The 21685-nt window shown below is 41.1% G+C and overlaps 2 protein-coding genes across 3 annotated transcripts; both read left to right on the top strand.

The window, feature by feature from the left end:
• Positions 1 to 4580: 4580 nt before the first annotated feature.
• Positions 4581 to 8233, top strand: RIMOC1 (RAB7A interacting MON1-CCZ1 complex subunit 1; the record flags this gene model as incomplete). Of its 2 annotated transcripts, XM_080362248.1 has the most annotated exons (6): positions 4581 to 4704; positions 5215 to 5315; positions 5721 to 5867; positions 6259 to 6390; positions 6585 to 6699; positions 7938 to 8233. In XM_080362248.1, the coding sequence occupies 6 exons, from the start codon at positions 4581 to 4583 to the stop codon at positions 8219 to 8221; spliced, it is 903 nt and encodes a 300-aa protein (XP_080218374.1). In that variant the 3' UTR covers positions 8222 to 8233. The 2 variants fall into 2 exon arrangements, with proteins under 2 accessions (XP_080218374.1, XP_080218375.1); XM_080362249.1 differs by lacking the exon at positions 6259 to 6390.
• A 278-nt stretch (positions 8234 to 8511) lies between these two features.
• On the top strand, positions 8512 to 15847 carry FBXO4 (F-box protein 4; the record flags this gene model as incomplete). Its single annotated transcript, XM_080362247.1, has 7 exons — positions 8512 to 8697; positions 8815 to 9050; positions 10726 to 10946; positions 11935 to 12010; positions 12481 to 12659; positions 13548 to 13723; positions 14770 to 15847. 7 exons carry the CDS (start codon positions 8512 to 8514, stop codon positions 14857 to 14859), a joined length of 1164 nt encoding a protein of 387 aa, XP_080218373.1. The 3' UTR covers positions 14860 to 15847.
• Between the last annotated feature and the right edge of the window lie 5838 nt (positions 15848 to 21685).

Genomic DNA, 21685 nt, shown 5'->3' with positions numbered 1-21685 from the left:
GACAATGCTCTTAGCCATATGGTTTAGTTTCAGGTGTTCTGTGGGGAGCAGGGAGGTGGACTCAATGATCCTCATGGGTCTCTTCCCACCCGAGATACTCCGTGCTTCATGAACATATACAGTTCACCTGAACTGTGCCTAATTATTTTCTTGGCTACTTTCTCCAAGAGTTAACATGATTTAATTATCACCCCGCTTAGGTGCCACAGTTCAAGAAACTTTGCACAATCTGCACAACTTAAAAGTTCTTGAAGCTGCTAATAATGACAAAAGTATATAAATTATTGCTGTTCAAAGCTGCTTTCTCTAGACAATTCTGTATTTTTAATTAAAGCTAACAACATTTTCCAGTTTGGATAATAATAAACATACAGAGGAACAACACACTTGTATCTAAGTGTCGTTTGTTTAACTTTCAGAAATGAAAAAGGTCACAGAACTTCTAAAGAGAGGTAGACTGTGTATATCCAAGACATTAGTTGTTCTACCATGTTCAAAGTTTTCAGGTATTCAGAGACATCAGGCTAGCCCAGTTTCACAGTCACATGTATCAGGAGAGTTAGTAAGTGCTGACGGAATACCACAAGACAAAAATAATTCTGAAGTATATAGTTACAACCAGTCTGTTCTCTGGCAGCAAACACACACACAGACCTCAGGAGGACAGAAAGAATATGTGGTTTGAAAGGAAAGAAACAGCAGAATCTACTGTAGCAATCTACAGAATCTACTTTATGTTCACACAATATATACCTACATGCACATACACACAGATATATTTATATAGAAATCCAAAATAACAGGAGAATAGCTGTGTCAATGTCATATTCTAGGCTCCACAGGACAAAATCATCATAGCTTTCCCTCTTCCATCAACCACAACTGTTTACACACCACGGCACTTTTCCTGTTGTGCTTCCACCAATTTAGGAAGAGATCCTGTCTCTAAACAGCCAATACTTTACACCTTCCCCTATTAGTAACAGTAGCATTACAAACAGGAAGTGCTAGGCACTGAAAAATCACAAATCCCAACCGAATCCCTTCACCTGAGATCATTTTACCATACTGTAACTATTCCCTATAGTAACTCTCTCCAGTGAAATAGTTTTTTACGTCAACATAATTTATGCTAGGTGTTTATTCTTAAACATTTTCAGAAAAACACTGGAGGCAACTTTATTTTTGTGTGAAGCTCTGACAATATGAATTTCAAGATTTGCAACAGTGAGAACAGTGAGAGGTAGCAAATGTGAGAGGAAGCCAATGCCAAACCAGGCCATTCTCTTCCAAATATCTGGAGGGATTTTATCTAAACAGGTTCTAAGCAAAAATAAAACATAAGGTAAATTGAGGTCACTGTTCTCTCAAATAATCAGACACCCAGTCTTCTACCAGTCTTCAGACCAAAGCACTTTGCAAGCTGTGGAGAGAAGACCAGCCCCATACTGGCACAAACTACAAAATGCAACTTGGAGGTTCAGTGGTGGAAGGAATGCAGCTTGTGGAAGGGATGGGCACTAGCTGCTCAGAGGACACTCCAGCCAGGAGAGAGGAAGAGTGCTGGGGGACACGAGGACTTGCCCACTGGGGTGGAGGCACCACCCCACCAGGGATCAGCCATTCTTCTGGGCTCCACAGACTCTCAGGTGTTTGCCCAGAACTCCTGCCACCCCCCTTCCCTGCAAACGGTCTCCCAGCAGGGAGTATGTAGGGCACAAGACAATAAACTCACAATAGGTGTCTTACACTCCCTCACAGATAACAGGCTATCCCACATTTCATGGCAAAACCAGATGGGGGTGGGGAATAAATAAAAAAAAAAAAACAAACTAAAAACCTTCCAGGTTCTCTCTTCCTCAGAGAAGTGGACATCACCCTATTTTTCAATATCTGTATGAGTTTCTACTTTATCAGTTTTTTATTAACAGAAACACATCTCAGCCAGTCATGAGAAAGAACAAAATCAGATTTCACTGTATATTTAAAGAAACAGTGGATAACAATTTCTGGAAAGGAAAAAAAAAAAAAAAGCAAATGTCTATACGTCTAGCTGTCAAAACAGATACAGCTAAAATAAGTGGCAGTGCCTGAAGCACAGGGAGCTAAAAAAAAGATACCACTTCCTTTATCAAATAAGTCAGCACACAACTATTTTGGGGATTTGTTTTGGTTTGTTTTTTTTGACATGGGACATCTTGAAAGCTGGATGACATCCTTCACTATTGAGGGCTAACCCACTTCCCCACTTGACTAGTTATGAAGAATGCAACTAAGCAAGCAACAAAAAATCATAGCTGGATATTGAAACAGAGAAGGGCAGGACCCAGCAAGGAAAGGACCTGACAAAGAGAACTTATCAATGCACAACCATTCTTCAGTGCCCAAATTGAAAACGCAGGTGTTATATTTTCCTTGAAACATGAAGCACCATGCCCTCTACTCTCAGTTATGAGGTGGTTAACTAACATAATACTTTTGGTATTGTTAAGGAAGTTTCTTTGCCTAGAGTCTCGAGACGTGAATTCCAGAAACTCCTCTGAAATAAATAATTTATTTGTAAGGTACAACACAGAGAACAGGTTGAGATGGGTGCCTCCAGAAAATGGTCCCCAGGCAAAGAAAACCCTGGGCAATTACACCCTTATAATCTAAGATACCCATTCCTCACACATCAGTTTGGCCCAGCTATAAAACTAGAGTCTGGGGTCTCACCATTCCTCATTGGATCCCTTCATTTCCATCAGGCAGACCACTTCTTATCTCTGCAGGCACCAATCTAGGTGCTGTCTATTAGCTTCTACTTTGCACCTGCTGCCGGGAAGAAACAGAAGCCCATGGCAATAGCCAAAAGATCAGTAAGTTCTCACATTCTGCTTTTTCTCATCTTCTTTAAATATGTCATTCCATTCCTTTACTTATGACCAGGGATGCAGCTCCTGCTGGTGATCAAAAGGCCTTTATCTTCTAGCTTGAACCAACTATGAGGTCCTTCTCTGCCTCAATAGGCAGAAAGTTCACAGCTTGTGGCCTAAGACTTGCAGCAAACTTACTTATGCTAAGCAAGTTCTATATAAGCAGTTTCTAAGCAAGTTCTATAAGAAGCAGTATACCCCAAAATTCAATAAGCTGAGGCAGTCCGTATTTCCTAACAGGTATTGTTAACACAGCTGTTCCTGAGATGAATAATTGTATCTGTCTATGGACTATGCAGGAATAAATGACAACATATATCCAACCAAAACATTACAAGTTTCCTCTAGAAAACAAACCATTTCTGGAAGCAAACACAATTTTGCCTTGTAGGTATTACTTTTTCATTGTATTTGATGTGTTTGGCAACTTTTCATAAGATATAACTCAGGTAACAGCACAAAACCTCTCTAAGTAGACAGTTTTCACTTCCTGAAGTACTCCAGCAAGTTGTACATTATGGTTTTAAGTACTTTGGTAGGACATAGGCACTAACAAAATGAAGACTATATGACCTGGACAGAGAAAAATGTCTTTAGTCAATTCTTTCTAAATATTCAAGCTAAGAGAATGCAAAATGTTGTGTGAGCTCATGACACATTACTCCAGTGGTCACTAAGCTTTTTCCAAGCAAGAAAAGAGCCAGAGAAGCAATATAGTGAAATACAGCATTTTCATAACTACGCAACATCAAATATTTGATTATTAACTGTGGAGTAGTAGCAGAATTTTGTTAAAAAGGAAAACTTAATGCTTTCCTCTCATAACATGGAAGCTGCTTAGCACTTCTGAAATTCATGAAATGTGCCATTTAGACAAATGATTGGAGCAAAAATCTCATTCCTCTAACCAAATACATGTGGTTCCAGACCACTGAACTGTATTTCTACAGTTGTATATCTGTGAGTTAAGTAATCCAATACTAAAACACAAATTCAAAAACACCAATAAAGATATATTTATTGATACAGAAATATGGGTTTGGTGTTAAAAAACCTCGCTGCCTTTCACCATTTGCTTCGACGTGCTTGTGTGCAACAGTGATTTCACAGCGCTGAGAGGTTTTCACAGGCTGGAGACCATCACTTGAAGGGGTCAATACTAGGACAGGACAAGGACTCTCCCCGGGGGGCCCAGCACAGATCTGCAGAAACCACAAACGCCTGTTACAAACCAGCTCTGCAGCCCACACAAAATTAACTCTGTAGTCCCCGCCTTCAGGCCTCGCCCAGCAGGCTCGGCGGCCGCTCGTGTCGCCGCCGGGCCGCTCAGCCCGAGGCGGTGCTGGGGAGGCCTGAGGAGAACCGGGCGGGGCCACCAAGCTCCGCCACCTCTGCAAGCCGAGCTAGCAGCCGAGGGCACGGAGCCGCGGCGCCGCACAACACCGCCTCCGCTCCGCCACAGCCCGCCCCGCCGACAGCCGCCCGCCCCATGACCCGCCCCGGCGGGTCGCGCGGCCCCTCAGCGGCCCCGGAGCGGCTGCGCCTGCGCACCCCGCCCTGGCCCAGCGCTCCCCGCCCCTACGGCAGGCGCCGTGGGCGAGGCGGCCCTCACGGCCGCCCGGAGCCTCCGCCTGGTCGCGGGGCGCGGTGACGGGCGGCGCGGGGATGGCGGCGGCGGGCGGTGCCGAGGCCGGGGGTGCCGAGGCGCGGCGGGCGGTGTCAGCGCTGCGGCCGCGGCTGGCGGCGCTGGGCCGGCGGCTGGCGGTGCCCCGGGGAGCGGGAGGCGACGGTGAGGGGCCGCGGGAGCGAGGGGACGGGGCTGGGCCTCGCCTGCGGGCCGCTCCACCCCCTGCTGACGCCGTGCCGGGTCCCGCAGCGCCGCGGCCGCCCGGCTCCGGGGCAGCTGCGGGGGAGTCCGCTTCTCCGTCCTCCGCAAAGGGCCCGCTCCGCGCAGCGCCGTGCGGCCTCGGCTGGAGGCTCCGGCGGGAGATCTGGGGCACGGGGTAGCTGGAGCCCGGAGCGCGTCCCTGCGCGTTTGCACGTTGTGGGCTTGGTGTTCGACGTGATGGAAATGGAGTGCGTGTAACTGCTTTTGAAATGTCAAGACTGTAACTGTAGATGCCCGTAATATAGTCATGGAAGGTGTATTCTGACAGGCCCAGCTTAAATGCTGTGTTATTCAGCTGCTGTTGTAGGTAGTGCCAGGGTGGATAAAACGGCATGAAGTGAAAAGGGGGAGCCAGCAAGGCTCTTGCCAAGAGCTTCTGAGTGCTAAGGAAGGGTTGTGTTCTTCCTTCAGATACCTTCTTAGCGAAGGGCTCTGCTACTCTGGACAAACTGAAGGACCTTTGTAACGAAGGGAAAGAACATCCTTCCACGCTTTGGCAGTTTTATGCACAGGTAGTATATTTAAAGTATTAAGAACTCCCTATATTTAAAGTATTAAGAACTCTCTTTCAAAAAAATATGCTGTGTAGGGTCTGGGTGTAGGAAAGAGGGTATAGCAGAAAGGGATCTCTGTTTTGTGGTGTGTGCGGTAAACACCCATGAAGTGCAGGGCCACTTCTGTCTGGATTTGAACATTATCTAGAGTTGATAATAATTGTGCTGGTACTGTAAGGACAGAAAGGGTTTTGAGTTTACATTCACTGCTACCCACTTTACAGTACTTTTAACTTGCAGCTTTTGCACCTTAAAATTATAATTTTTTTTTATAAACTATAACAAGTTTGTTTGTTACTGCACACCACCATTTTATTTTTTGCTCATAGCATTTTTACATTGTGTATCTTCTTGTTTTCATAGGCTGTCCTAGACATTACATATTTTGAGGAAAACCAGCTTGTGAATGAAGATTTTCCAGAAGAATCTTCCTTGCAAAAAGTTAAAGAACTTATTTGTATACTTTCAGAACCAGAAGATCTAGTGAGGGAATGCAACATAAATGAAAACGTGAGTACTGACATTATTCAGCCAGATAATTCATTATTTCGTTATTTAAAAATAGAAAATCTGAAACAGATTAGTAGTATTTGTATTTTTGATGGGCAGAATTTAAGATATTTTGAAAAATTTTCAAGTCTCATTTGTACTTAAATAGTGATTTCTGAAAATATTTTTTCAAGTAACTTGTGGCGTGCTCAGAATTTTTCTGGCTAACATTTGGTGATTCCACATGCTTTTAGCAGCCTAAGTCCAAAGTATTAGGCTTGTGTCTGTGACCATTGCTGTAAATGCAGCTTCTGAACTCAGAGACTTCATGTCGTGTTGTTTGGCTCTGCATATGTGAGTAGTTCAGATTATTTACTTTTGGGTTAGCCCAGTTTGTTGGATTTCATTTCAGCCCATCAACATCCTTGGTGCAGAGTTGCTAGAATGTCTTTACTGGAGAAAAGGAGCCCTGCTTTACATGTATTGTCATACAGCAAAAGAAAGGACTAGATGGCTACGAGAAAACATTGCCATATTTAAACAGGTAAAGGAGATTTAAGAAGTAATATGAACATGTGAATACAGTCTTAAAGTTTGACTCCTCTCTTTTAAAATATAGCTGCCTTTCTTTTATCTTTTAAATAGGGGTTTGGGAAGTGGTTTGTCATATTTCTGTCTGCCAATTAATCAGAACTTATCTAAAAGGTTTTCTTTTCCTCATTTTTTAACTGTATTCAGTATCTTAATGACGGAGTTCATTACTTGATGAAGATGCTAAGCTTTAGATGCCCTCTTCAGCTAAATGAAGATGTCTCACTCCAAGATAAAGATACAGCTAGATTACTCAGTGAAGGTAAAAAACCCCAAAACAAACAAACCCCCCCAAGTTCCCCAAACCCCACAACCTCCTCTTCTTAACTGCTCCACTTTATGAAATATTTTATTGTGTATATTTGTTATTTGACTTCATCTGTATTCAAGATCTGTCGCTTTGTAGAAAAAAGAAAAAGACACATAAGCAGGCAGCATTGCTCTCTCCCCCGCCCCTTCTTTTTGACTGATGGAATTTAGGAGGTGGCAGCGCTCATTTTCTCTGTGTTTTTGAGTGCACTACAGGGACATGAGACAAGTAGTGTTGTATGTATAGCATGTGTCTATTACAATCATCCAGTTATCAGATGACAAATGTTGAAAGCACAAATGTGACTGCAGAGAGTGCTAGGTGTTCCCATTTTGGTCTTTCTGTTTAGATCTAGGAGAACATGGGTACGAGCACAGTTACTGACTTCACATAGGTAGAAAGTACATACAGCATTGGTTGGAGTTGGGAAACTTTTCTCTCCATCTCCAGTTTGTGTAGCTTTATTTAAGTTGCAGTACTCTAGTGTATTTATGGGGATCTGAGACCGCATCAGCGTGATGCAGCAGGAGGGGATCTGTAAGGTAAAACAGCTGGTACTGAGTTGTACACACTCAAAACCAGTTCTGCTCTGGCAACAGAGGGATGGAACACATTCTTGCTTGGTTTCATCCGAAAGCAGGATTGATCCAGTTCAGCTTCCTAATGCAAAGCCAAGTTCAGCAACTGGTTTGTAGATTTATTTAGGAGGATTTTGGTTTTTTCAGTGACTATAGACACTTACGTGGCTTTTTATTCAAATACGAAACTTACTGCTGGTTAACCTGAGTTAAGATGATGCTCAAATAGCAAACTTAAACTGTGGGAGGCACAGAAGTATTCTAAAATAAATATGCATAATAGTGCCTGCACTTAATGGGTTGTAAAGAAATACTGAAATTCTCTTAAGATATATAGGTGAACACAATTATCAGAATGATGTTATGTGGCAATCATAAAGATTTTAGCATTATGAAGGGGCCAAGTGAATAAAGGAATTATCAAGGCCTTGATCCAGCTTCTCATCTTGGCACTGTCGGTCATCTCATGGTTATATTTTTTTGTGTGTGCCTCTTTAATAGGCTTATATTGCCTTTCTGAATTTTTCCCAGAGTTACTTAAAAAAAAAAAAAGTTAACAAGCTGTGTAGTTGCTTAGAACAATAAAGTTCTTGATCTGAATTATTTTTATAGGTATATTTAGTGATACTCACTTACTGGCGATGATGTACAGTGGAGAAATGTGCTACTGGGGACTGCGACACTGTGGGAATGGGAAACAGGAAAGCCTTGAGACGACAGATCCTGTCTCTAACCTGGCCTGCAGATCACAGAGCGTGCCGCTGGATTTCCGAGAAACTGGCAAAAACACGTTAACAAAATATGTGGCTGTATGTGATGGACCTTTAAAAGACCAAGGGTGGAACACAGCAACTGCAAAACACATGTTGTGTTACTTCATGAAATCTCAGAACTGAAATGTGCTGCTTTGACTGTGCTGAAAGAAACCTGTCTGAAGAGCACACTAAGGGAGGTGATTTCTGCTTCTGTGTTTGACCGTTCTTTCTATCAAAATCTATACATTTGTTGCATTAAAAAACTGCAGTACAGGTCCAAAGTCTGAACAAGTATTTCTAGGAAAAAAAAAATTGAGTAATAAACCGGGACATAAGGATGACTGCCTGCCTTCCACGGTGGCAGAGCTGCCTGTGCCTCAGCCCCGCTCCTGCGCACTAGTTCTGAGGGGGCGGTGGCGGAGCTCGGTGACATGGCGACCAGCGGAGCAGAGGAGCGGGGCGGTTTGGAAGCTGCTGTGCGGGGTGGTCTGCGTGTCCTCCGGGAGCGCTGGACGCGGGGGACCCGCGAACGCGGCGGTACCGCCGCGTTCGCGGGTCCCCCGCGTCCAGCGCTCCCGGGTGCCGCCGAGGAGGTGGACCCCCTGCAGGCGCTGCCGGTGAGTGTGGACTTGGTCCGGGCTGGAAGGAGGGGGGTTAGACACACCATCCCCACCTCTTACATCTTCACTGCTCAGTTCCTGTGTCGTTAAACCTCAGCTTTCAACGCTTTTCAGATCAATGTGCAGCTGAATATCATGTCCTTCCTCTCGCCCCAAGATGTGTGCCGTTTGGGAAGCACGAGTTGTTACTGGAGGGCAGCTGTGCAAGATCCGTTGTTGTGGAGGTATTTTCTCCTGAGGGATCTCCCTTTTTGGACATCTGTTGATTGGAAATCACTCCCAGATGTGGAGATTTTTAATAAAGCCTTTTCAGAGGTCAGCGATAATGCACTGCACAATTACATGGCAGTGTAAGTATTTTCATATTCTCTTACATGACTTCCAATGTCTCTGCAACAGTGATATTCATCCCACAGGCGTGTTTCATATTTACAGCAGTAAAGCTGTGCTGTGAGATGCTGCTTAAATTTTATGTGTCTCAAAATCATTGTTCATTTCAGAAATAGTTTCCTGTTGTTGGACAGTTTGGTCAGCTCTTTCTGTTTGGAATTTAACAAGAATATAAAATGTAAAAAAATCAAAGCTAACATTGTAAAAAAACTTAAAGCTTTTTGTAAACTATGTGTCCTGTGCAACAGAAATGCAGTTGTCTCAGAAGCTGTGCACACTGTGTTTGTCACTCTCAGTACAATGACAAATTATTTCTTATTTTAATAAAAGTAATAAGTCTTCAAACTACAGAAAATTGGATGAATCTTTGTGTTTTTTTAATGTTACCTGGAAGATGTGGAAAAAAAAATACTATTTTTCGAATGTGCACAGGGTAACAAGTGGTATTGCTTTGGCTCTGATTGTCGAAGGCCAGGACACAAAAACTGGTTTTAGCGGGGATAGTTGAAAAGCATAGCAACACATATAATGTGTTTGGATGACTAAGAAGAGCTCTTCAGATGGGAAGATTATTCTGTGTGTCTTTTTTTAGACTTCCTTCCCTGAATTAATTTCCAGGTTTTTTTTGTTGTTGTTGTTTGGGTTTTTTTGTGGGTTGTTTTTTGTTTTGTTTTTTTTAAATTGCAGGTAAATTTTCCTAAGGTGATTTCATGGAACTTGCTTCATGATAAGGGCACTAACCTACAGTCTCTGTGCGCTTCATCCCCACTTTATAGATGGGAAAGACACACAGAATTTGAAGTGCAAATTATCTACTGATTTTGAACATGGGATATAAATTTCTTTACGTCTGAGTACTTCAGCACATCACCTATCTTAGCCACCTGTCACTGATTTCTGTCGTGTCTGTGAGCACTCAATGGTTTTGTTGATTTCAACTGAAGCATCTCAATGTGTGTGTAGAGAACACATTTTAATGTTTCCTTGAAGTGATTTGTCCAGCAGCGGGCTGTCGTGGCCACAGAAGCAGAGACTAAAGCTGCTTCCCTAAGATGTCTGTCACTTCCGTGACTCTTACTTCTTTCCCTTGATTACCAAAGTCTTTTCATGCTTCTTAGCCTTTGCATCACATGAGTACCTAAGCTTACAGACAACACCTATCTCCTTTTGCAACATGCATTCTCTATGCCTACAGGAGAAATGGTCATTTTCAGGGGGAGTCACCTGTTTCCTAGTTAATAAACACATAAGTGGTCTAATTAAGGTTTGAAATGCACTCAGAAGTCTCAGTTTTATACGGCATTTTATAAGACCCCTGAGCTTTGATGTTATTTTACATGCATTGTGTGTTGGGGAATTTGTAACTTTATTTTATTTTTAAAAGTGGACTAGAAGATCCATAGGGGGAAACATACGAAGGTCCAAAATGTCAGTATTTGGACTTCAAAAGGACCAAGTCTTCACCTGCTTTGTACTGGTCCTTGAAACCATCAGTTTGGAACTTCATTGGTTTTGATCTGTGCTTGACTTGTACCAGTGACAAAGCATGAGAAGTGTGGGACTTGATTTATGTTGTTTGATTAATACCTCTTTTGTATTTTGTGTTTAATTTCTAGTTGCATCTATTTTACACAGATATAAGAAAAGCTGTCCTCAGGGTAGAAGAAGCTTGAAATCAAGCCATCCCCGGTATGGGGCTGTGACTTCATTTTTGCAATCGCTGGTCACTCAGGCAGAACCTCGCTTTGCCATGTTTGGACCGGGTTTGGAAGAGCTGGACGACTCTCTAGTGCAAAAGATGATGACATGCCCAGAGATTCTACTAGTAACTGGCCTTCCCCAGAGACAAATTCACGGTAATTCTGGTTTTGAGTTTTGGGTTTGTTTTGTTTTATAAAGAGATAAAACACAAAAATAGATTGGGTGAGAAATGGAGGAAAGGGGTGCTTCTTTCTCCCCTTGAAACAGGATAACATGATGGTAAAAAAACACCAAACTTTTTTCTCTTTATGTGTATTCGGAGGATAAATGCAGTGAACAACTGGGATAAAACTTATGATTAAATTTTGCAGAGAGTCAAAGGGATCATTTTGCTCCTCATACTTCTGTTTTCATCATAAATTCCATGTTGCACATGCTGGTTTAATGCATAAAGGCAGACAGAACTTGCTTCAGATACTGCTTGCAGTAAGTGGCTAAAAAACACACTTGTGTTTTTATACAGAAGGTCAAGACTGGTCCTTCATGTGATTCAGTCTTTTGATGAGAAATGGTGTAAACTCCATTGTAGGAGCAGGTGAAGGATTTTTTTCCAATGTTTGAAAACATAATTTTGAGCATCTGTAGTTTTACTTCAGTCCAAACCAGAGACAAATATTTATTACTTTTAAACTGTTGTTTATCTGAGCGCTACAGAACTGGAATAATTTGATTGTATTTATAGAAAGCGTGAATATGAATTCTTACTGCTATCTTTTTTTCTCTCTTAGTTCCTTTTCAATGCAACTTGTTAGAAGCAGCTTAAAGACTTTGCTATGTCAGTTTCAGCTAATATATGCAAATCTAGCTCCTCTCTGACTTAGGTTTCTAGATTCAAATCTGAGTATCAAAAACATGGAAATGCCTCCTTGTTTTCTTTAATACTCTTAAATTGATTTTAATTAAATTAATGGTCTGATCAATTAAAGCATGTATAAAATTTATTTGTAAAATAGTAAATATGCTATCTCTAGCAGCAACTCCTAGGCTTGGATAAATCCATGTCAAAGCATTTTCAGCCTAAAAGTTAGTTGTATTCAGTAAACAAATAGTCATAATCTCATGTGTTCATTTTTTTCCCTGTAGGAATTGGATCAGGAATCAGTTTTCAGTTTAATAACAATCAAAAATTTAATATTCTGACGTTGTATTCAACCACCAGGTAAGATTTGTTCTTCACAAAAAAAACCCCACAAAACAGTTTCTCAGTTATTTCACACTTTTCCTCGTGTTTTTGTCTTGTGACTTCTTATATGTGCATTCGCTTTCATGGATACCCCTTATAAACTGAAGCTTTTTCTTTCTTTCTCCAGCTGCTAAATTTTCACATGGAAATAAACTTCCTTTTCCAAACCTTATACATAACAAATGTGTGTGACAAATGCGTAACAGTTGCTTCTGTCTCTCTTGCTACCTTGATTGATTCCCTCCTGGGATGTGTTTTAAAATGCATCATGCAGATTGCTAACCATCTGTGTATGTACACTAGAAAAAATGGGAGGGTAAGGGGAGAAATTAAACACTTTTGTTGGCTTAGGCCAATTTTCTGTCGCTTTCCTGTGATGCTTAGACTGTGGGTTTGCATTCTCTACACAATTAATGTGACTGCTGAAATATTTCAATATCTTTCAGTGTGGAAAGGAGAAGAGCAAGGGCAGAGCAAGCTGTTGCCGTGAATAGAATGTTCTACGCGGAGAACAACACAGTAGGGAATCAGCAAGCTGTGCATTACAATGTAATACCCCAAGTTAAAAAGGTGTGCGAAGTAGTTGATGGATTCATTTATGTTGCTAATGCAGAAGCTCATAAAAGTAAGGGGTTTCTCTTTATTTATTTATGTATTTGGATTATCAGAATGTCGTAAAAGATTGCAAAGAGTATGGAATAAGTCAAAATCCATGTTCTGATTCTTTCAAAATCTGGTTCTTTAGTGCAATTTCTGAAGAGGTTCGCTGTCATAGACACTCTCCCTCATTTCCCTGTGAGGGGTTATGGCCCCTTCTTTCAGTTATGGCTGATACTGACGTAGCTGCTCTCTTAAGCTAGATGTGTTAAATGATCTGGGACTAAGAAAAACTATTAAACAAAACAAACTCGGTGGGTGGGTTGAAGAAAAAGCCTGAAATACGTCAATGGTGGTGTAATAACCTGAAAACAGCTTTCTTCAGGAAAACTGCAGTAAAAGATGCAATTAGCCCAAATCAGGAGAGTTCTGTAACGAGGATAATGTAAACCCTTGTTATGGTAACTGTCTTTACACTCATTAACTTAGGATGAAGGGAAAAGGCTACCTCAGGAAAGAGTGAAAAAAAATGTGAGGAGGTTATCCTAAGGAGTTAAGTATGGTCAGAAGGGAAGGGCTGCTGACTACAATGTGTCAGTACTTCGTGATGGCTTGTTGCAATTTTGGTCTCTGTAAGGTACCTGGAAAACACGCTGAGGTGAAGGACTGGAATTGCCTGTCTGTAGAACCTGTGGAGATCTTTAAATAACATTTAAGTGTGACATGTGACGTGACATATGACATGATCCAGCCTTGAGATAAGCAGACCTAGATAATTTGTCCATGCCCTTCCCAGCCCTGTGTTTTTTCATGTCTGAAATATTAAATATTTGAAAAGTTGAAACAAACATGTTAAAAAAGTTATTTTGGGAATTTGCTTATATTTAATACTCATATATTAAAAATTGTTTCCTAGAGCATGACCGTCAAGAGGACTTGGCTCGCATTTTGGCAATGACTGATCCAAGCCTTGGGCCCCCAAATAGACCTCTGCTAGTTTTGTCTTGTGTCTCTCATGTTGGTGTGAAAAGAATTCCCTGTGTATACATGGCACATCAGTTGCAACTAAATCTGCTACATCAGCCCTGGATGGTACTTGCTTTTAAACCTTTATTTTCTTTTTCTCTGTGGCTTAAATATAGTTTAATGTTATGGTAGTTCCTGAACTGTACCCACCTAAGCAAATTTGCAGCTTTCAGTGATAGAATGTGAGCTTTCCACTTAAGTGAAGAATTTAGTTTCTCTAAGTTCCTCTAAGATGAAGCATTAGCCTGTCTGAACATAGAGGAGCCAAGTGACTTTCCCAGGAACACACAAGAAACTTCATCTGAAGCCTGAATGTGAGGAGTGGAGCAAGGAAGCTTCAGTTAATTTAAATCTAACTGTCCTGAGTTGTGACCTGAGACCTTGGCCTCAAGGTAGATTTTTGTGCTTTTTTCAGGACACTGTTGATTGTCAATGGCTTGACATGATGTACTGAATTTTTGACAAGTCAGCTTTTTACGTAACACATGAAGTCATGAACCTGTTCTTTTGTGTTTGTTGAACACAGTATATATCAGTATGGCCCAGTAACACTTTTTTTTTTTTTTTTTTTATGACATTGTGTAGCCGAAAGATAATACTTAATCAGAAAAAAACAAATCCTGATTTAAGGTAGTACCTTTGTTTTCATAAGGAAAATGTTTACAAGCTTTTTAAAAAACATACGATTTATAATAGGCACTTTATAATACATTACAAAATCTGAGAAGTAATAATATGCATAGAATTCTAATGCTGGCAGTGTTTTTGCTCTAAGAGTTACAACAAGATTTTTCAAGTAGATTTTCATCTGTCAAGTAAGTATAATGTTCCAGAATAGCTGATGGAGCAATTGAGAGAAAATTGACCTTGATATCAAGAATGCAAGGCTTTCCTAATGGGTCTTGTAATTAATTCCATAAAGAACAGCATTTTCTTTTAGAACCTTACTCTTAAGAAACCTTTTCTGTCTAAGAGACCTTTAAACCAGTGATAAAATTTTAGATTTGATATGAGTATTTCTGACTTTAAGGATAGACATGGGGTGGTGGTAAAATACTGTTAGATCCATAACCTATTATCTGTAATACTTTAGCTTTTTTCTGTTTTTACAGATGCAGGACACTGTAGCTGCAACATTAGCTGGATTGCCAAGTGGAATTGAATGGCTCTTGGAAGAAGCAGACTGTAAAAATGCACAGTAATGGAACTGTGCATTGTTTTGCTGTATAGAAACTTCGATGTTTTGCAGTTCAGATGAAGTGAGAATCTTGTTCTGACTCAGTACTGTCAAAAGAGAGATTTAAAAGACAAACCTGCATATATTTCACTGCACATACTCTAATAAATAACATTCTTCCAACTGTAGTCCTGCATTAGAAGTACAAAGCCTGGATTCCTGCAGCTGAACAATAAGTGGTTTTGGGTGGCAATTTGGGTGGTTTCGTGTTTTGTTTTGTTTTTCTCTTTCTTTCAAGCTGGGGCCATTAGATTGTAAACTTTTCTAAATATATCTGATAATCTAATATCTTCTGTAAATATACCTAACACTGGGTTATTTTGTCAGCACAGCCCTGTGGCATGCAATACACATTTAGTAAACATATTCAGTGGAGATCTTGACAGTGGTGGTTTCCAACCAAAGAAAATATACTGTACATTGTGCAGTGGTAGGCAGACAGAAAGACAGTGTCTCTTTCGAGAGCGCAAATTCCCCTGTATTTTTCCAGAAACAATGCCTGGAGAAGAACTAACACTTGCAAGAGAATTGTCGACCTAGACCAGAACTCTTAGAAGCAATCAAACTACCATGAATTAATTGGTTGTTTCTTGTATGTGATCTTATTTTTTAACCAACCACGAAAGACTTCTGTTTTGCTTTCTGTTGCAGTGAAGGTGTTAGCTTGAACTGGACATAGCCTTGATGTCATGAACACAATAAGTAGAACTTCATGACATTTATCAGATACTGAATACCTGCCAGTTACTCAAATAGTTCTGGCCGTTTACAGATGTGAAGTGTACTTCGCTTGGAATTTTCTACAGAGTTTCAAATATTTTTATGAAAAAGGAAACAGTGTTTTATAACTGGAATTGCATTTTCTGGATTGTTGTCTTTTGGGATAGTCCTAGTCTTCCACCTTTTAAGTGTTTTTTAATTAATGGATGAATGTTCAGAAATTTACCTTGTTTTTCTTGCTTATTCATGTATTTTTTTTGTTCTGGGTTGTTGTTGTTGTGTTTGGGTTTTTTTTTGGGGGGGGGGCTGGAGGGATTTTTGGTGGGTATTTGGGATTCTTGTTTGCTTATTTGGGTGTTGGGGTTTTTTTGGTGTTTCTTCGTGTGTTTATGGGGACTTTTTGGCTGGTTTGCTTGTTTGTTTTTTGTGTTGGTGGTTGTGTCTTTTTCCTCTCTCCAGGGAAATGCAATAGTGTTACAAGTTTTTCTACATGATGCACGTTGAGCTGTAACTCCTCTCAACCTGGTTTATGTGTGATGCTCAACAAAGCTATGTCAGAAACATTCCATTTGAGAAAGGGAAAATCCAACAAAAGCTATACTAGGATAATTCTGTGGTTTATCCTAGTTTTAATACGGAATGTGTACTTTGCCCTTTAAAATAGAGAAGGCACAAAAGGTTTATGAGTGCTTGGAGGAAAATTTCACGTTTCATGACTGTGTGTAACTTAATAATTCTGTAATGATCTAGAGGGCTAAATGCAGAAACCTGTTGCTATGTTAGCTACTAAAAATATATTTGTTTATGGAAGATCTTCATTCTGCTTTCTTCATAAGGAATAAATTATTTTAAAAAAAATTATATTTACAGTCTTTATGTGTTAAGACCTCCTGCATGTGTGCAAATACACACACAGATTCATGCTGCCATAATGTATCAGTCATCATTAGTCATTATGAACAATGTTACTGTATGTTACCTGTTTGATTAACAGATATCGATTCACTGTCATTTTAAAGGGTCAAGATAATGCAAAGTATGTAATTTTTCTTAACCTAGAGAACGTGAGTTGTATTAACTTAGAGACAGGATAACTTAAAGAATTCAGAATTAGGAGTTATAAGGATGCAGCCTAGGAAACAGTGTGACTTAGAAGTGGTGGGGTAGCTTGAATGACTGAGTTCTGCGGTTGATCAGTTCACACAAGGAAATGAGCACCCACGCTGTGCAGAGGAACAGCTTAGAAGCACAGAGGTATGCTATGGAAGCGTCAACCAGCCTGCTGAGAGTTTACATGCCAAATAGCTGCAGAGATGCACTGCAGGTTTCATTTAGCACTGCCTTCAGATTTCACCTAAAACACACAGTTTCCTGAGTCTGGTGAGTTTAGAAGCACAGTAAGTCAATGAAACTTGAGACTTAAATTGTTACAAATTCAAAAATCAGTTGGAACATCACTATTTGGTTTTGTATTTATTGCAGTAAATGCAACTGTGATGGGTTTATGAGAAATTAAACCATCAGGATCTGGTTCCCAGAAGTCTTGTTCTCCTTGGGATGAAGAATTCTAACAGTGCTAGAAAGAAAATCACTTTCCTGCCCACTGTGGCAGGATGTTTAAATAAAAAGTGGTCACAGAAGAAAAGCAGAAGGTTACAACAACAATACATGTAATATATTCCGAAACTCAATTACTGAGGCTTCCCCTGAGCAGTTTTCTCAAAAAGAAAGTGGCTGTGGGGTTGGTAGTTTTCAAGTGTTTGAAGCCTGGAGCGCCAGCAGTGCGTGCGGGAGCCAGCCCAGCCGCAGGGCACGGCGGCCGCGCCTCGGAAACACGCCAGGTGTCTCGCAGCTTCTTCTGACGGAGCGGCCCTGCGAGGTCACAGAGGCTCCAAGCAGGGAGCAGCAGCGGCGACTTTCTCTTCCCCGCCGCTGCAGAGGCGGGTTGCGGCTGCCCGGGTCCCACTGGATGGCACTGCTGAGCCGCAACAGCCGCTGCTGCTGTCCCTGCGCGTCTCGGCGCCCGGTGCCAAAACGGCTTCCAGTAAGGGGCTTTACTCCCTTCTCGGACATGGCAGCAAGAGGATGCAGTTACGGAAAAGTCTGCGAGAAAATCGACATGTTTTTCAAACGCTTATAGACAGGAGATATGCTGTGTCTTCTTTTAATCTGGTGGGTATCAATATCAATTTGTATGGTAGGATGAGCATTGCAGCTAAAGAGAGTATTTGGAGTCACCATCAGCAGGATGTATAGAAAACATTACTGGTGTCATTGCGAGGTGATTGACACTTTAGTCTGTGATTTAGTTTATCTTTTGTGCCATTTTAGCACTAGTGGTTCTGGGTAAATTATTTTCCATATGCACGAAATAAAAAATATTATTGGACAGTTACAGAAGGTGGTGTTACAGCTTAAACCTCAGGCCAGAGGACATTTATACACAGGCTGCTCTCAGTTCCCTCAGGAGGAGGAAACTACAAATCAAGAATGTAGGTACTGTGTAGCAGAGACGTTCAATGGGTAAGACAGAGAAAACAACAAAACACGGTGGATCTGGATAGAGGGGTGTATTTAAGAGCCAGTGAGATTAGATTATCTCCCACACTAGCTCACTCCCCCGCCAACCCAGCATGTTTGCCATGTCTGCCCTTCCCAGCAGAAGGTCACACTGCTCCAGGGCCAGGCAGAAAGTCTTGTCCATTTTGCTGTGCAACTGCTTGCAGCTGCTGGTCTGGGCATTACTGGACAAGGTCCATGAGCATGTGCTCCAGTCTCTTAAACACCTGGATTCTCTCTAGTTTGTATCTCACATGCTGCAGGCTGAAAACCAGACACCCTGCTCCAGATTCAGACCCACAAGTCCTGGGCAGAGGGGAATGAGCACTTGTCCTCGATGTATGTGGTTAACCTTTGTCACTGCATGGGCATGATACGGAATCCAGGTTCAGTGGTCCACCAGGTCCACCAGGTCCCTTTTGCAGAGCTGTTCCCAAGCCAGTAAGTCCCTGACCTGCATGGACACACAGTGTATTTCCTCCCAGCTACAGGACTTTGCATTTGTTGTTGCTTGATGCCTGGAGGTTCCTGAAGCACCTGTTAGCCCATTGAATGCACATTTGCAATACTTCCAGCTGTCCTTGCACAAGGATCCCAGTATCCCTGGGAACAGTGACCCTGCACATGACAACATGTAGAATCAGTCACTTCACGGGAGAGAAAAAAAGGTATTCAGTCTTGTTTTGATGGCTGAAAGCAATCAAGCCGTCTGCCCCATCAAAAAAGTTGAACACTACTAGTCTTAGAGCCCTAAAAGAAATTCCTCCATGGTTTGGCAAACTGATGGGAGAGGAAAGCAGTGAGTGTAAAAGTCTGATACTGTCCCAGAAGTACATTTCACCAAGCTCTTAAGAGTCTTGGGTTGTGAAATGATCCTGGCATCAATCCAGAAGTACCTGCCATATTCATTATATTATTTAATGCTTCTCTGTACAAAGTGATAACAATAAAATAAACTCTTCTGTTTGTTCTCAGAAATGAAAATTGGGAACTGAGGTAAATTAGGAGTGCCTGAGAGACTGAGGGCTGTATTTCTTGGCTGTATTTCTTGATCAGTGGTGTTCTGTTCATTAAGAGATATCATTTTAGTGTGGGATCTTTTGTATCTTCTCCATAGACTTGAAATATGACAGCAATTCCACAGCATGAGGTCAGGGGAGACATGTTATACAAATGTGAACATGTAAGAGCTACTCTCCAAGAACAAAAACAAGCCTTTTTTTCTGCTTTGAACCAAATCCAGATTCTCTTCTGCAAAAGGATTTAATACAAATTTCCTAGCCAAATTAACCTGGAAAAAGCAGTTGCTTAGAACTTTCTCCTGTAAGACTGATAGTACTTACAGCCAATTGCCTTTGAAATTCAGCTGCATTAATCTTAAATTTTGTGGAAACATTTCATTTATATGAAAGTAATAGCTTAAAATTGACCTGCATATGTGTTGTACCTTAAATTCTGGGGCATAAATAATTTTAAATTGTGTTATGAATCTGAATCACAAGGATTTAAGTACGATAGTTATTGGGAATCCTCTTTTTAGAACACAACCTTCATTTGTGGCATCTGCAAACCTTGCACAGTGTAACATAAGGATGCACTGATACAACTGCACATTATGCTTCTTTTTAAAAAGCACAAGCTATTGGCAAGACAATAAATGCAAAATATAAGTTTAACTAAAAAAGGGCTACAAGAACCTTATCTTCTTCTGTAATTAGAAACTTAGTTTTCATAAAAATAGAAGTTTTTGGAAACAAAGAACCTATTTACCTGGTTATGGTTACATTCATATAAAGTAAGAGGAGCAACTCTGAGTCTAATTAACATGTGGATGAATTATACACTTGAATTCAAGCATCTTTCAGTCTTTTATTGAAAATAATTGCTGCGGAGCCAACATCAATATCCTTCTTTTCAGCTGATAGGCTTGATTGCTTTGGACGCACTAAAGCAAACAAAAAAAATCTAGCAAGTATTTATAGTTTCAACTTGCATTTCCCCACAGGAAGTGAGCTGATGTATATCAACTGCTGTACAGATACACAATGAGACATTTTTCCCCTCACAGTTCCCTGATGATATTTTCCAGTCACAAATAGCCAACAATTTATAAATAAATTAAAAATTAAACAAGTTAAAAGAAGTATTGATGTAAAGACTTTTAGGACTGGCTTCATGTGCCTGAGTGTTCTTGAGGGTGAAAGTCTGAAGGACCCAAACTTAGAAGAAGTCGTCGGAAACTGCTGCCACAGTAACCAATAAGATCCATGTTGGACACCCAAAATCATCACTCATGGAAAACTCTGGCTAACATCCAAACCCTGATATCGATATTTCCATGGTGGATATTGTCTGTGGGGTCCGTATTGATGACTGAGGAGAGAGAGACCCCCTCAAGTGTCACACGCTGAGCACAAGACTCACAGCAATCTCCTGCCTCGCTTTCCCCCAGGGGTAAGTTCCACACGTCTCTGGTCTCTAAGCACAGCAGTTTCTTTCCTGCTCTGTTATTCTGTGTCCCAAGTTCAATTCCTTGCCGTAACTTGTGCTTTGTTAGGCAGATGAATCTGAAGTCCAGGGCAGCAGAAGCTGCAGAACTGTGCTTCATCCAGAGCCTGCGGCCCATGTGAGATTCTGCACTCAGAGGTGCAGCCATATGCCGGGAACCCTCTCCTGATTCTAATCACACCCCAGGTGTATAAATTTACTCCATATTCAAACACGTGGAATTGCATACACCAGGACAATGGAAGCGGTTAGGATATTTGAGATGCATCCACAGAATTTCAGTAGTTAGGGCACAATATGTAGTGCAAATCCTGAAGTCTGACCCTGTGTTTCTGGTGACAATGCTGCTTGGGTATTTCTGTGCGTTTACATGCTGCCAGTTTGATTTATTTTTGTACATTTCAAATTGGAATATAGATACTTGGATGCTGGAATATCTGTGTTGTCACAGCACTCCTTACAATGACAGAAAGGTCAGGTTGCTCCAGAGACGTGCTTGCAACATACCCAGAGACTGTCAGGGTGCATATTTATCTGAGCAGAGGTAGAAGCTGGCATGACAGCTAGGCCACCACTCCTCAGAATGGGTATCATCTTCTTCCTGACACCTCTGTGGAATATGTAAACAGATTGTCTACATTTGAAAGTTGTCTCCAATTAGAGAGTGAATTCAGAAAAAAACAGCTATTCTTGAACAACTGCAAGTAGGGCCACTCTTATTACAGAATAGGAGCACTTTGTTCTTTCATAGTGGGTTAAACTGCACCAGAATCACATACCCCTCTCCTGGGAAAACAGCATCAGAACATTGATTTTGTGCCTGGGGATAAAGTGTTGTAAAACAGTTCCAGAGCAACTTCACAGAAGCTAATCCTTAAATGATCATACTTAGTCATACGGATAGTGAGCTGGAACCAGTTCCTAAAGTGAGCACAGGTGTGGCTTGAATTCACTAAAATCACTCAGTCACTGGCTCAAGTTAAGAGAGGACTGGGATCCTCAAA

Source organism: Nesoenas mayeri, assembly GCF_963082525.1.
Source record: "Nesoenas mayeri genome assembly, chromosome: Z".
Lineage (NCBI taxonomy): Eukaryota > Metazoa > Chordata > Aves > Columbiformes > Columbidae > Nesoenas > Nesoenas mayeri.
This window is presented reverse-complemented; position numbering and strand designations above follow the sequence as displayed.